Source organism: Lissotriton helveticus, chromosome 5_1 (assembly GCF_964261635.1).
Source record: "Lissotriton helveticus chromosome 5_1, aLisHel1.1, whole genome shotgun sequence".
Classification (NCBI taxonomy): Eukaryota; Metazoa; Chordata; class Amphibia; order Caudata; family Salamandridae; genus Lissotriton; species Lissotriton helveticus.
In genome coordinates, this window is record NC_136065.1 from 1635686445 (window position 1) to 1635703251 (window position 16807).

General features: G+C 47.9%; 1 protein-coding gene across 1 annotated transcript in view; it reads right to left on the reverse strand.

Annotated features, from left to right (window-relative positions):
• The window catches only part of SUPT16H (SPT16 homolog, facilitates chromatin remodeling subunit), a 246013-nt gene that overhangs the window by 57049 nt on the left and 172157 nt on the right, over positions 1–16807 (reverse strand). The window contains exons 14-15 of the mRNA XM_078644840.1: positions 9188–9341; positions 8393–8520 (exon numbers count right to left, since the gene is read on the reverse strand). Coding sequence (XP_078500966.1) covers positions 8393–8520; positions 9188–9341 — 282 coding nt within the window. The remainder of the gene's footprint in view (positions 1–8392; positions 8521–9187; positions 9342–16807) is intronic.

Sequence of the window (16807 nt, forward strand, 5' to 3'; positions counted from 1 at the left end):
CCAACCTGTGTAACAACTGAGTTGTCTCTTGCAGATGATGGAGCACCTTCTCCGGCGACTCTGCTTTGATCAGCCAGTCGTCTAGATAAAGGAATACAGGAATCCCTGACCTTCTGAGATGCGCAGCCACCACTGCCATCACCTTGGTGAAAACTCGAGGCGCAGTAGTAAGTCCAAAGGGAAGGACCGCAAACTGGTAGTGCTGCGATCCCACCGTAAAACGGAGATACTTCCTGTGCGACTTCAGGATTGGGATGTGAAAATACGCATCCTGCAAGTCGATTGACACCATCCAGTCTTCTTCCATCAGCGCAAGAAGAACCTGAGCAAGGGTGAGCATTTTGAACTTCTCCTGCTTGAGATAGAGGTTCAAAACCCTGAGATCCAGGATCGGCCGAAGCCTGCCATCCTTCTTGGGAATCAAGAAATACCGGGAGTAGCACCCTTGACCCCTCTCCTGCTCTGGAACCACCTCTATTGCACCCTTTCGAAACAGTGCCAGGACTTCCTCCTGCAGGAGAAGCAGGTGGTCTTCCGAACAAAAACCTTGGCAAGGAGGGTAATTGGGAGGGAACTCCTGAAAAGGAAGAGCATACCCATTCTCTACGAGATTGAGAACCCAAAGATCTGATGTAACCGATTCCCAATCTCGTAGAAAATGAGTAAGCCGACCCCCTACTGGCCCTACATGATCCAGAATGGTGGATCTAGGGCTGCTTTGCTGATGCGGGTGGGGGCTGGGCATTATTGGAGGAAGTGGAGGAAGAGGAGACTTGACGTCCACGACCCTTTTGTCTACCTCTATAGGACTTATATAGAGGGTTCTGCTGCTGCTGTTGTTGACCTTGCTTGAAGGGACGAAAAGAAGATCTACCAAATCCTCTGAATTTTCTAGTCGTCGACCCTCTCATCTGTAGACCCAAAGATCTTGCAGTGGCACGGCTGTCCTTAAACCTTTCCAAGGCTACATCAGCCTTTTTACCAAAAAGGCCAGTTCCTTCAAAAGGCAAGTCCAGCAATGTAGACTGCACATCTGCAGAGAAATCCGAGGACTTTAACCATGCGGCCCTCCTGGTCGCAATAGAGGAACCCATAATTCTAGCAACAGAATCCACAGTGTCAATGCCGCTCTGAATGACCATGCGCGCAGCAGCTTGAGTGTCAGAGATCATTTCATTAAAGTTTTTCCTATCTTCCTCAGGAAGTTTAGGTGACAATTGTTTCACTGAGTCCATCAGAGCATGTACATACCTTCCTAAAAGGCAAGTAACTTTTGTTGACTTAAGAGCCATGCTCCCAGAAGAGAAAGTCTTCTTCGCAGACTGATCTAACTTCTTTGATTCTTTGTCAGCTGGCACTTGAGGGAAAGAGCCTGCAACCTTATTAGAGCAAGCCGCCTGTACCACAAGACTTTCCGGAGATGGATGTGAAGAAAGGAATGCAGGGTCATCAGGAGCCACCCTATAGCGTCTTGCAATAGCTCTCGAAACTGCAGGAGCAGATAATGGTCTCTTCCAAACCTCTTTAATTGGATCAGTCAAGGCATCAGTAAATGGCAGTGTAGGTTCCACAATTGAAGAGGGAGAGTGCAAGACTTCAGTAAGGATGTTGGGCTTGTACTCAACTGTGGGCAGCTTCAAGTTGAGAAGATCAGCAGCCTTCCTAATAACCACGTGATAGGGAGCCACATCCCTAGATGGAGCATCTGAAGCCGAAGGTAGACCCCACTTGGGAGAGAGTTCCAGACCACTAGCATCCCGAAGTTCATCGAAATCATCATCATGATCAGGAAGTTCGCCTTCCTCCACATCAGAACTTTCATCATCCCTTTGTTCGAGAAGACGCTGAGCTCTTCGTCTCAACCACTCCAATCGAAGTCGACGGATTCGGTAACGACTCCGACGGAGCCGGTTCCGACGTCGATCGAGGAGCCGGAGCAGTAGGATGAGAATCATGGACAGGTGTGGTACCTCGATCTCGACTACGAGGTCGATCCGGAGTCGGCGAAGCCGTATGCAGAGTCGAAGACCTCGGTGGAGCCGTACCGAGCCAAGGTGGAAGAGGCGCCGGCATAAAAGGCATAAATGGAGCTGGGGCGTACGACTGAGGAATACCCAGATTGTACGATAATGGACCCATGGGACCAACAGGCGCTCCAGCGGGGTACATCGCCCTGGAATATACTCCAAACATCGCATTGAGAAAATGAGAGGGATCCTGACCAGGACCAGGAAATGGAGGGTACGGACCTACCGGATGTTCCAACGGAGGTCGTTCCGACACATTCTCACTCTGACCTTCTGGGTCTGCAGGAGTCTCCATTGGAGCCGGAGTCTGAGGAATCATCTCCTCTTCCTCTTCATGTTCCGAAGGATGTGAGGATACCGGATTCGGTTCAGGTTCCGGAGTCGGAGAACCTTCGATTGACAAGACAGGTGAAGGAGAGACAAAGTCCTTACGGTGTTTGTGAGACTTTTTCTTCGAGTCAGAGGATTCCTTCCCTGAATGATGTCTTGAGCTGTGCTTCCTCCTCTTATGTTTTCTCCTCGAGGAACTCGAAGCATGACCTGAAGCCGACTTAGATCTAGATCTAGATCTTTCTCTGGATCTTGACTTCGCTTTAGATCTCGACTCCTCCCCAGATCTCGAACCCGTTCTGGATCTCGACGCCGATCTCGACTTCGATCGAGACCTTTGCTTCGACTTCGATCGTCTCGACGTCGATCTCTTCCAGTACCCTGTTTTACCTTCGCTAAAAGTAGTTTAGCTTCACGCTCCCGAAGCGCCTTTGGGTTCATTTTAAAACAGGAACTGCAGTTTTTAACGTCCTTATGTGGGTCAGTGATAGACATCATGCGGGCACAAGACCTACATTGCTTAAAGCCTGTTTTCCTCGACGACATCTTCGGTGAAGAATTAAGTCGTAAAAGAGAAACAGTGACAATTAAATAATAGCTAGATACGAAGTATCTCAGAAGATCCCGAAAACCGTTAGCGTCTAAGACGCGGAAAAAAGGGAACTGACGTCATCACGCCGGTGTGGGTCTGATATGGTGTCGGTGACGTCAGACGGAGTCGCGCGCGATGCCGTGCTCCTGTGACGTCGCCCACGTCGGCGTACTACGAAGACAATTTCCGAACGTTGCTGGCGCAAGGGGGATATTCACAAGGTGAGGAATCCACACGGCAGATGTATCTATCAGAAGGATGTTTGCCCAAGCTTCCGAACCACTAGTGGAATGAATGGGAGAGGCAGATGAGCATAGGCAAATATCCCAGACTAGTTCATCCATAGTGCATTGCCTTTGGACAATGTGTGTGGATATCTGGAGGCGGAGTTTGGGCATTTTGCTTTTTGGTGGGTGGCGAACAGATCCATCTGTGGGGAACTCAACATTTGAAAGAATGGGAGGAGAACTTGAGGGTGAAGCTCCCACTGCTGAGAAGGTCTGCGATTGGACTGTTTACTCCTGGGAGGTGTTCTGCCAGGAGAGAAATATTGTGATGTATGGCCCACCTCCAAATGGCTTGTGCAAGGCATGACCGCTGGAGTGTGTCCCCCCCACCTGTTTCTGTATGCAATACTTGGCTGTAATGTTGTTGGTGCAGACTAGGACAGCTTTGTCTGGAAGGCTTTGAGCGCTAGAAATAATGCTAGCAGCTCTAGATGATTTATATGAAGTTTTGCTTTAGACTTCACAAACCTTGAACTGTGTGAGTTTGAAGATGAGCTCCTCAACCAGTGCACAATGTGTCTGCAGTTAGCACTGTCTGAGGAACTGGGTCGATGAAGGGCCGCCCTTTGGATATATTTTGTGGATTTCACCACTGCAGAGATCGATGGGTGTGGCCATCTACCAACACTACATCTGACAATTGACCTGGAGACTGAAGGGGACGCATTTGAAGTCTTGCATGGGGAACAATCATGATGCAAGACGCCATCATTCCCAGTAGCTGCATATAAACTCAAGCTTGTAGTGACTGGTCAGGCTGAAACGGAGATTAGAGCCTGAATATTGCAGATTCTAGCTGCATTGGGACAGGCTAGAGCTTTGAGTATTGAGAGTGGCTCCCAAATATGTTTGTGAGTTGGAGGGTTGGAGATGGGACCTCAACACATTTACTCTGAACCCAAGACTGTGTAGTAATTGTAGTGTTATTTGAGTGTGCTTGAGACACTTTGGGTAAGAGCTGGCTTTTATGAGCCAGACATCCAAGTATGGGAAGACATGAATAAGTCTTCCCAGGTGACCAGTGACTACTGCCAGGCATTTGGTGAATACTCTGGGAGCAGTGGTGACTCCGAATGGAAGCACTTTGAACTGGTAGTGTTGTCCCGCTACCACAAACCTGAGAAATTTGCGATGAGCGGGATGTATTGGAATATGGAAGTATGCGCCCTTTAAGTCTAGAGTAGACCAAGTCGCCTTGCTGTAGGAGTGGAAGCACTTGTTGAAGAGTGACCATATGAAAGTGATCTGAGTGAATATATTGATTTAGCTCTCTGAGGTTTAATATAGGCCTGAGAAAGCTTTCCTATTTGGTTAGGAGAAAGTATAGGGAGTACACGCTTGATCCTTGATATTGTAATGGTATGGGCTCTATAGCTCCCTTTTGCAGAAGAGAGTGAACCTCCAGTTTGAAAAGGTGTAGATGCGCTGGTGACATTTTGTGTGAACGTGGAGGAATATTTGGGGTATTGTTGTTAAACTCCAGGTAATAACCAAATTGGATAATTCCTAAGACCAATTTGTCTGAAGTTATTGTACACCAGACGAGAGGATTTGAGAAACATGTCCCCAGACAGGTGTGGAATGATCAGGGGGAAGGGGAGGCAAGTCACTGTTGAGGGGGAGGTGGGGGTGTTTGGAACCTTTACCTCTTTTCCTTGCTATTATTGCCTCTAAATCCACCTCAAAAGTAACCTCTTTAAGAGGATCACTGACTGTTGCCTTTATACGATGTAGAGGTGTTGCTGTAGATATGTTTTTGGAGTCCCCCCGTGTAGAAGGAGCAACGAAAAGAACCCTGACTGGATGGGGACTGTAGGGCTCCCATAGATTTTGCAACATCTGTGTCCTTCATCTTCTCTAAGAAAATGTCTACAACAGGACCAAAGAGATGCTCTTTATCAAAAGATAAGTTTAAGATAGAAGCTTGTACTTCGGGTTTAAACCCTGAAATTCGAAGCCAAGCGTGCCTGGTTAGCAAGACACTGGTGTCAAATGCACGGGCCGCAGTGTCAGCTGTATCTAAAGCGCTTCTAATAGATTTGTTTGAAATTAGCTTTCCTTCCTGAACTAGGTTATGCACATTAGCATTATGTTCATCAGGTAGAAATTGGAGCAATTGTTTCAATTTGTCGTAGTACACTCAATTGTATCTAGTTAAGAGAGCCTGGGTATTTGCAATATGCCAGTGATTGGCTGCCTGTGCAGCTACTCTTTTTCCCCAGAGGCATCTATTAGTTTAGATTCCTTGTCTAGAGGAGGGGCATTCACCGATGTCTGAGATTGCCCGTATACAGGCATTGGAAACAACTAAGGAATCTAATTGTAATTGACCCTTTATGTAAACTGGATCAGATGGTGCAGATTTATGCTTTTGATCTACCCTTGGTGTAAGACTTCGTGTGCGAATCGGATTTTTAAAGATGTCTGCATGTCTGATCCTACCCTGAAGCATAAGCAGTGTGTGAGTGGCTCTTAGGGAAGAGCTCCGTGTTTCAAAGAGAAAATCCTCCTCAAGTGACTCTTTATGAAGCTGAACTCCATGATATTCAGCAGCCCTATTTATTAGTTCTATGTACCCTACATTATCATCAGGTGTAAAGGGTTTTGTAGGGTATAGATCTAGATCGTTATCGGTGTTTGGATCTATGTTATAATCATTCCATGGCTCAGAACCATCATCATCTACCCTGTCCCTGTCATCATGGTTGTGAGGTGATTGTAGTCGTGGTGAATTTGTGGGTGTTAACAAATTTGGGTCAGGTGGGAAAGGATGCGTTAGAGGAGGAGGAGAGAGGTTACTACCAACAGGTTTTCTCTTAAGAGAAATGTGGTGTCCTCCGTTTCTGGTTTGCGTTTTGATGGCAATTTTGCGTGAAGATGTCCAGTTTTGGGATTGATGATCAGTTCCTTTTGCTTCGTGTCTGGGTTTGAAGCGGGAAGTTGAAACGAGGCTCCTCTGATGGAGAAGGAGCCGTTTTATCTTTCGGTGCCAATATTTTTGAAGTTGAGGTTTTCAGCACCAAAGTATTCAGATCTGAAGATGGTTTCAGTACCGAAGGAGTTGATGCTGATTATTTTGGCTCAATGTCCGAATGCAGCCGACTCGATCGCGAGCTGGAAGGCTCTAATATTTTTTCAGTGCCGGGCCCGAAGGCGGGGCTTTGGAAACGTGTTCTGGGTGCAGACCTTGGCCCGAAGGCAGAGAAGGGACAAGGGCCTTTTTCTTGGGCATAGGTGGATTTTGGGGAAGGGGACGAGCGGTACTCACGGTACGCTGACCCTGCAGAATCTCTTCATCCATGTTGGAGTTGGCTACTGACACGGAAATGAGCTCCTTTTCTTCCTCCGCTCTTTGCGCATCTTAGAGGTCTTGTTCGTAATTTTCTCAGAAGAGATCCGGAATGGAGCCACTGTGCTAGTGTTGCACTTTGTGACGTCAGGCCAGACTGTCACGGAGCGTCTTCTTGGATTGGAACAATTTGCACGCATGGCAGTCTTGTTAGTCATGCTCCAGGGAGAAGCACCAGTTGCACACTTTGTGCGAGTCGGTGCGCGGGTACTTGGCGTGGCACCCAGGACAGTATTTAAATGGAGTCCGTTCCATCGACTGCGAGGTGGGCTGACTCGGATAGGCCCGACGACCTTCCACAAAGTTACCGAATGAAAGATTTTTCTGAAACCAATAGGATACGTGGAGAATGGGAAACACGATCGAACAACAATAGGGTCGAGGGTAAGTGAATTGCGCACAGAGGGGACCCAGGGAACAGGTTCGAAGCAGAGCGCAGCAATACACGTCCAAACCCAAAGGCAGAAAAAAATAATCTCACAATGGAGTTGATGCCCGTGCGCAATATCACAGAAAGGAGTCACCTTACCTCGTGACTTAAGATTTCTTCAAAGAAAACAACTTGTAAACATCCAGACCCAACACTAGATGGCAGGAGTATGTAAAGGTGTGATCTACAGCTCATATGCCTCGAACAGAAAGGTTTCAAGCTAAAGCTGATCTAAAAGCTGCAAAGCCAGCAATGTTTGGCTTTAGCTTTAAACATGGTGGCTGCCTGCCTTTCTTTTCTATTTAGTTTTGGAGCATTTGCGGCATGCCACGCTTTAACTTCACATGTTTAAAGCTAAAGCACGGCTTGCCGCAAATGGTACAAAAGAAATTATTAGAAAAGAAAGGCAGGCAGCCAAGTTTAAACCTAAAGCCGATGTAGAAGCTCCAAAAGTTAAAAAAAATAGAAAAGAAAGGCAGGTGTCCGTTGTGTTTAAGACGCCAACCTACAAACTGCAAAGAGTATTTAAAAAAAGGATAAAACAGTCAGAGAAAGGATACTGTAATAAGCCAATACTCCAGAGGGTTAAGTCATGAGAGGGTGAGACATATACCCTCAAAAAACCATGCAGAAGAAAGCTTTTCAAAAGGACACACAATTTAACCAATCAGTGGAGAGTGTGAAGCCAAAGCCAGTAGAAGTGGATACAACATGCCTCACAGAGCAGCTCATGCTTGCTAGCTAGGCTCAACATAAAAAGGAAGAACTGAGTTCCAAGTGGCATGCAATCATTCCCCAAAAAGGTGCCCATAAGCCCCATGTCACCTATTCTGCTGCAACACACAGTGTCACACTTGCAACAGGATAATTAAGAATTCATGCATGCTGGTACACAGGGAAGAGGAGTCTATCAGTGCAATATAGTCCAAGTCAGTCCCCTAGCAGCTTTGCTATCTGAGGATGCTGCTTTACTGATGGGGTACCATATACAGTACTATTACCTAGAGTGCATAGCAATATAAAAGCTATGCTATCTCCTGGGATTATGCTTTACTACACGATACTCCCCACCACAATAATGTGGGCCTATGTGTTTCCACTAGGCCTGTGGTATCCGCAGGGAGTTTCTACCTTCTGTGAAATAGTCCATTAGTATGACTGCAGTGTCATCACAAAGTTGTTGCATTTTGCAGGATCCTGTTCTACTGCAGCTGAGGCACTGAGCACATTGTACAGATTAGGCACTGAGTAAGTAATATCATTCCGCAATTTATCAATAATGTATATCAAACTCTACAAAGTGTGGTTGACTCCTTCCACAGCTCTCTATCCAATATTTCACACCTCAATACAATTTAGCTGGTTCTGAAGCCTTACATTTCTTTGACGAAAGTGGCATCTGGATTTGGGAAGATGTTTCCCTCGTTGCGACCAAGAGCACTGCCAGGACAGAAGAAATTGATGCGGAGGTAGGTGTAGTCACCCTCCACAGACATGCTGATATTCTGTACGATGAAAAAGAAAGAAAAACTATCAAAGGAAAGCAAGAAATAAAAAATAAAAATAAAACGTAAAAAAGTTATTAGAACAGTCCTGTGGCAGGAGCCACAGCAGAAGGGATTCATGCAGAAGTCCCTAGTACCCAGAGAACTCACATCAGAGGAAAAAGGATTACACTGTTCAAGCACAACCTCAACAATAAAATCATTATTAAGATGATACTATGCTATGTTGTTCTTGAAAGAGAAAATGCAACCTTGACAGCTAAAATCAACAGGTACCTTATTTCAAGGTTAATGCATTTTTTTTGTCAATAAGCGTTTCAAGCCCCTTTAGTCATACCCCACAGACTCACCAGCCTCAAAATCAAGAGATTTAAAAATAATAATAATAATTCTTTTTAGACTGGGTCATTGATTTACTACGTTGCATCACTTTAGGAGCTTAAATGAAAACAAACCACTGTCTAAAATAATTGGTATGCATTGCCTACTTATACAAATCTCTCAAGTATAAGTAGGACATGCCTAACAGAAGTATATTAGTAGTTATCACCCCATTCCTATCTGGCATTGCCCCAAAAGAATGCCCATAACATTCTGCTCCAACGTCTCATCAATTCTTATTACAGGGCTGTCCTATAGGGCATCTATAAAGAAGGCCCAGCCGCACCTTGATGGTGGCAATATGAAATGGTGTAGAGATGCCAAACACTGGCATGACGACCGTCTCATACTTCTTGTCAATAAAAATCTTCATTTCGCGGATTTCTGGTTCCTTTGGCATCATTGAGGCATTCCGATAGGAGACGTTCGACTTGCGTGCTCTGCAGTAAGGGGAAGGAGTTGAGGGAGGAAGATTAATACAGAGGAGCAGAAGATTTGAATAGGGTTAAATATATTCCATGCCTCACCTTTTATCATTCCCATGTTCCCTGCCAGTCTTTCACAGAATACAGCTGTGGGGATACACCCCGCATTTGCAGGCCAGATCGGAACACAAGACAAACTGACGCTGATTACCAATACCACGCTGTACAGCACGTATGCATTACACTATTGGGAAATTATTTACAGGACACAATCAAGCATAAAAGCAGCTTAGAACTAGTGAAATATGAGAGAACAGCTAGTCAAGCCACAGGCTAATTTCTGATTTTAAAAGCAAACGTGTTAACATTTAATGTAAATGCTGCTTCCGTAATGGACATGACTATATCAACTGTTAAAATTTTCCAGCACAAAGTAAAAACAAAGCTGCTATTTCATCACTATTGTGTAAAGAAAATGAATATGCTACTTACCAGTATGCATCTGTTCTTGGCATGTAGGGCTGCTAACATTCATATCTAGTGCATAGATCGCCGCCTAGTGTTGGGTCCGGATGATTGCACATTGTTGTCCTGGAAGAGTCTTCGAAGTATCACGAGATAGGTGGCTCCTCCCCTGGACTACAGTGCGCATGGGCATCGACTCCATCCCCAGATTGTTTTTAGCCATTGTGGCAGAGATGGAGTGAAACAGTGTACAGGATGTCCATGCTAATGATGAATGCAAGAGAGTGTCTGCAGCCGCTACGGGCACCGGGGAGGAGGGCGGGCGATATGAATGTTAGCAGCCCTACATGCCAAGAGCAGATGCATACTGGTAAGTAGCATATTCAGTTTGAGGCATGTCGGCTGCTAAATTCATATCTAGTGCATAGAATACACAGCAGTCCCTCCATTAAGGGCGGTTGCCCGTGCCAGCTGCAGAAGCTTGAAAAAGTGTCTTGTGAACAGCCTGTCCTACAGCTGCTTGCTGTTTGGAATGCACATCTACGCAATAATGCTTGGTAAATGTGTGTGGTGTAGACCATGTGGCTGCTCTACAAATGTCTTCTAAAGGAATGTTCCCGAGGAAAGCCATGGAGGCCCCCAATTTGCGTGTGGAGTGCGCCCTTGGGGGTATTGTTAAAGTGCGTTTAGCCTTTTGATAACAGATTTGCAAGCATTTAACAATCCATCTGGCTATTCCTGCTTTGGAAATGGGGTTGCCTTTGTGTTGTGCTGAGAAGGCAACAAAAAGTTGTTGTGTCTTCCTAAAGGGTTGTGTTCTGTCAATGTAGTACATTAGCACCCTCCGAACGTCTAATGTATGAAGCATTCTTTCTGCTACCGTTTGCGGGTTTTGGAAGAATGCAGGCAGGTCAATAGTTTGGTTGATATGAAACTGTGACACCACCTTTGGAAGGAATTTGGGGTTAGTGCGGAGCACTACCCTGTTAGAGTGTATTTGGATGAATGGCTCTTGGATTGTGAGCGCTTGCAGCTCACTAACACGTCTGAGCGACGTGATAGCAATGAGAAAAGCCACTTTCCACGTTAGAAACTGAAGTTCGCAGGAGTGCAGTGGCTCGAAAGGTGGGCCCATCAGCCTAGTGAGGACCACATTGAGGTTCCACACAGGAGCTGGTGGAGTTCTAGGAGGGATGACTCGTTTCAGTCCCTCTAGGAAGGCTTTAATGGCAGGCACCCTGAAAACAGAGAGGTGCTGCCTATTCTGGAGGTAAGCCGCTATGGCGGATAGATGGATCCGAATGGAAGCGTACGCTAGATTGCATTTGTAAAGATGTAACAAATAGCAGATGTTAGGAATGGATGCATCTAGCGGGTTGATATTGTTGTCTGTACAGTAAATGACAAACCGCTTCCATTTTGCAGCATAGCAAGCTCTGGTCGTGGGCTTTCTTGCCTCCCGGATGATGTCCATGCATTCAGGAGGCAGGTTGAGGTAGCCAAATTCTAAGACCTCAGGAGCCAGATCGCCAGATTGAGCTGTTGCGGATCTGGATGCTGAATGTCGCCATGGCGCTGCGTCAAGAGGCTGGGTGTGAGGTGCAGCCTTTGATGCGGTACCACTGAAGTTCTAGAAACGTGGTGTACCATGGTTGGCGTGCCCATGTTGGAGCAACTAGGATGAGAGTCATCGAGTGTTGCTTTAGCTTTCTTGCCACCAGCGGAATGAGAGGCGCTGGGGGAAAAGCGTACGCAAATTTGCCTGACCAGTTCATCCATATCGCATTTCCCTGCGATTGCGGATGAGGGAACCTGGCGGCAAAGCTTTGTCATTTTGCGTTTTCCCTTGTGGCAAACAGGTCTATCTCTGGATGACCCCACTGCTGGAAGTACGGGTGGAGCACTGATGGATGTATCTCCCACTCGTGCATTTGATGGCTGTACCTGCTGAGCAGATCCGCCATCTGATTGTCCTTGCCGGGGAGGTGTTCTGCCATGAGGAAAATGTTCCTCTGAATGGCCCACTTCCACATGCTCTGAGCCAGATGAGACAGCTGTGGTGAGTGAGTACCTCCCTGCTTTTGGATGTAGTACATGGCTGTCATGTTGTCCGTCCGGATCAACACGACTTTGTTGCACAAATGTACCTTGAAGGACTTTATCGCCATGAAGATTGCCATCAATTCCAGGTAGTTGATGTGCAACTTCTGTTGTTGAGTGGACCACAGTCCCTGCACAGTGTAGTGGAACACATGAGCTCCCCATCCTTGGAGAGATGCGTCGGTCGTCCGGATAATCTGTGGCACAGGCTCTTGGAACGGTCGTCCCTTGCAAAGGTTGTGTGGATTCCACCAATGCAGAGAGTTGTATGCCCGACCGGTCACCAACACTAGGTCCGTCAGTTGTCCCCGAGCCTGTGTCCACTGATTTGCCAAGCATTCTTGGAGAGGACGCATGTGCAACCTCGCGTGCGGGACTATGAAAATGCAGGAGGCCATCATGCCCATCAACTGCATAAACACTCTCGCTGGTAGGGAGTGTTGCGGTCTGAACCTTTGGATCAGTGACTGAATGCTGTTGATTCTGGCTGGGTTTGGCTGAGCCATAGCAGTCAGGGTGTTTATTGTCGCGCCTAGATACTGCCACACATGGGCTGGTTGAAGGTGCGACTTTGGGTAGTTTAGCGAGAATCCCAGACTGTGAAGGAGTTGAATAGTGTGGGACATGTCCGCGGCGCATTGTTGTTCCGACTTTGCTTGAACAAGCCAGTCGTCTAGGTACGGGTAGACATGTATGTTCTGCCTTCTGAGGTGCGCCGCTACTGTCGCCAGACACTTTGTAAACACTCTGGGGGCAGTAGTCACCCCGAAGGGTAGGACTTTGAACTGATAGTGCCTGTTCTGAATGGTGAACCTGAGGTACTTTCTGTGGGATGGGTGGAGTGGGATGTGGAAATAAGCATCCTTGAGGTCTAAGGTTGCTAGGAAGTCCCCTTGGTTTAGCAGGGGAAGAATTTGTTGCAGTGTCAGCATGTGAAAGTGTTCTGACAGTATATACATGTTGAGTGGGCGTAGATCCAGAATAGGTCTGAGGGATCCGTCCTTCTTTGGGATGAGGTAGTACAGGGAATAGACCCCTGAGCCTTCCTCCTCCATTGGTACGAGCTCTATTGCGCCTTTTTGCAGCATTACCAAGACCTCTTGCTGCAATAAGTGCAAGTGCTCTGCCGACATAGGACGGTGTCTTGGGGGAATGTTGGGAGGAGTGGATGTTAACTCCAAACAATAACCGTATTGGATAAATTTTCTCACCCACCTGTCTGTGGTGATGGATGTCCAGACAGGCAGGAACTGCTTGAGTCTCCCCCCGACAGGTGTTGGATGGTCGGGGGGCAGTGACAGAGTCACTGTTTATTTGCGGCAGAGGAACGGGAGTTGTTGTTCCCTTTGCCTCTGCCCTTGGCACTAGTACCTCTGTATCCCCCTCTACCCTGCTTGGGGTAGGAGGATTGTGCACCACCCTTTGTAAATTGTGATTGTTGACCCAAGTGTCCTCTGGTAACACCACGCGCTCCTGAGCGACGAAAAGTGTTTCCCCTGAATTGTTGTGACTGAAGTGCCCCCATGGACTTAGCAGTCTCGTTGTCCTTTTTAATCTTCTCAAGTGTGGTGTCTACATCTGGGCCAAACAGTCTGTCAGGATTGACGGGCTGGTTGAGGATTGTAGTTTGGATGTCAGGCTTAAATCCAGATATACGAAGCCAAGCTTGTCGTCTCAGCATGACGCTAGTGTTAATTCCCCTAGCCGCTGTGTCCGCCACATCAAGTGCACACTTTATTGCAGCGTTTGATATAAGCTTTCCCTCTTGTATGAGCATTTCGGCCGCTTCCTTATACTCATCAGGTAGATGTTGAAGGAGCTGTTCTAGGGTGTCGTAATGCGCCCTATCGTAACGCGCTAATAGTGCCTGTGTGTTCGCTATACGCCATACATTGGCAGCCTGCGCAGCCACCCTCTTGCCGGATGCCTCAAGCACTTTCGACTCCTTGTCTGGGGGAGGAGCTTCACCCGTAGTTTGGGAGTTTGCCCTCTTGCGGGCATTGGCGACCACCAACGAGTCTAGAGGCAACTGTCCTCGAATATATGCAGGATCTCCAGGAGCTGGCCTGTATTTCTTCTCGATACGTGGGTTGACCACTCGTGCCCTGGTAGGTTCTTTAAAGATCTCTGGGGCATGTTTAAGGACACCTTTGAGCATAGGAAGAATTTTAACCGTCCTTTCTGAGACAGAGAAAGTGTTAAACAAAAAATCTTCCTCCACCGGGTCAGCATGCATGTCCACATCATGATTGGCTGCTGCCCGTTCGATTAAAGCATTAAATGCTGCAGAATCCTCTGTTGGAGATGTTCGTGCCCCAAAAACTTGTGGATCATGTACCACCTGCTGTCCACCTTGGTCCCCAGTGTCGTCATATGTGTCCTGCTGAACATCAGGGTCATTGTCCACTGGGAAATTGTATTGGTCGTCTTCATCATCATCCTCTCCCCTGATTTGTTTGGGGAAGGTGATGGACTCCTCCTTGGTGGTGGTAGAATAGGCTCAATAAGGTCAGGAATGTCCTGTGCTGTCCTCTTTTTCTTCAGTGGAATAACATAGGATTCCAGTGGTTGGGAAGTGATCTTCCTTTTGTAAAGGGTCAGTTTCCCTGTTTGGGCATCGATGTAATGCTCAGATTGGTCTTCTGAGGCCTGAAGCGCTGAAGGAGCCGAAGTCTTTGGCACCGTTTTAGGTGCAAATGCCTTTGGTGCCACCTTTGGTGGGAGAGTGTAAAGAAGCTTGGCTGATGACTTCTGAGGAGTGTCAACCGGTTTCGGAGCCGATGGCGTGGGAGCCGTTGCCGACAAAGTTTTTTCCCGAATCCTTTTGAGGGAGTCGGTGACCTGTTTAGTGAAGGAGGCGGAGGGTGTTTTAGCCGACTGCTGGTGTCCGGTGGCGTTGGAGTCCCTCGGTGTCGACGGTATGTGCGTCGACGAATCTTCAGCCGCAACGTGGCGCGGTTCCGTTGCAGGCTTTGGCGCCGACGCCGATGCTGCAGATCCGACAGCCTCGTGCCGATGCGCAGTGCCTGTGGTCTTCGGCTCGTGGCTTGTAGTCGATTTTTGTTCGACTGGGCGTTTAGTCGACCGCGCCGTAGGAGCGTCCGAAGGCGTGGGAACAGACTTCGACGTTTGTGCCGGAGCAACAGAGGCCGACTCTTGACGGACGGCCTTCTTGGAGGACGAGTCCTTGTGCACCTTCTGCGGCGCTGTCGGCTCAACAGCCTTCTTCGACTTCTGCGGTCCAGAGGTGGATGGAGTCGATGAAGGAGCAGGCTTTGATATTTTTTGTTGCACGTCGGCCATTTTAGGTGTCGTCGATTCCGTTAGTTTCGGTTTCGATTTTGTCTGGACGTTGGCCATTTGAGGTGTTGTTGAATCCGTGAGTTTCGGTTTCGATTTCGGCTGGACGTCGGCCATCTTAGGTGCCGTAGAAACCGAAGGTTTCGGTTTCGATACGTGCAATGGCGGCTCCGCTTGAGTGTCCGTGGCCGGGCGAGAAGGCGGGGCCGGGGATAGCGGTGCGGGGTCGTGGGTAAGGCCGAGTGGCGATCCCGTGACCTGAGCCTGAATTATATAGACTTCGGGGCATAGCTCTTCCTCTGAGCTATCTTCCGCGGCCCCATAAACTTCTTCGTCGTCCCCTACCTCCTCGACGTATTCAGTGTCCTGTCCCTGTCCTTGGACGAGTTCCTCTGGATCGGACTGGACCTCCGTCGACGGAGGCGAAATTTGGAGATGATGGCTACTGCCTTCCAACGCGGGGTCGTCGAATATGTCGTCGGGTGCCGGCGTCGCTCGCTGGGCTTCGAGGCGCGCCGCGCGCCGATGCTTGAGCGTCTTCTTTGACCTGAATTTAGAGCAGGCCATGCAGTCGTCTTCGTTGTGGTCCGGTGACAGGCATTTATTACAGACCGGATGCACATCGATGTGTGGATATTTGGATCCACAGATGGGGCAGAACTTAAATGGGCTCCGCTCCATGTTAAGGTTGTCGGGTCTTGCTGCGACGAGAGGGCCTCTATGTCTGAAGAGTTACTTGACTCCGTAGATTTCCGGCTCCGAGAGTCGGACGACGCTCGAGACCGTGCGCAAACAATACCGCCGCTTGTAACGAAGGCCTTTTGGCCTTAAGAACAAAGTTTATCGGTTCCGACACGGAGACGTCGAGAACCACATCCGAACCCAATGGCGGAAAAAAACAATCTGGGGATGGAGTTGATGCCCATGCGCACTGTAGTCCAGGGGAGGAGCCACCTATCTCGTGATACTTCGAAGACTCTTCCAGGACAACAATGTGCAATCATCCGGACCCAACACTAGGCGGCGATCTATGCACTAGATATGAATTTAGCAGCCCACATGCCTCGAACCTTAAGTTAATAAGACAGATACAACCATAAATACTATAAAATCCAAACAGATTTGAGAGGGAGCAGGAAAGTGCCCTTTTTGACATGGACACCCCCACTTTTTGCCAGGAAAATTATGGGAATTAGACTCAAAGTGCACGGGGTTCCTGCTAACAGGTCCCCAGTGCCAGAGCTCTTTCCCAAAACTGTACAATTTTCCCCATTTGGCAAAAACGTTAGCACCCTTTGTCAGTCCCTAGTAAATGGTACACTGGTGCCTAGGCACTAAAATGAGTACTTAAGGGCTGCAACACGAATTGTGCCACCCTATGGGACCAACCCCTCCCCAAGCACATGCAAGACTGCCATTGCATGCTGCGTGGCTCGGTGCAGACAAAAGTGAAAACACAACATGTCACATCCTTGTGTGCCATGTACCCAACACTGAATGTAATATTTGTAAGACACCCCTACAGCAGGCCTGACAGACCTAAGGCAGGTTGCTGAATATTACATGGGAGGGCATACCTGCATGAGCTGATATGCACCTGTGCTGGTCAGTTTGAG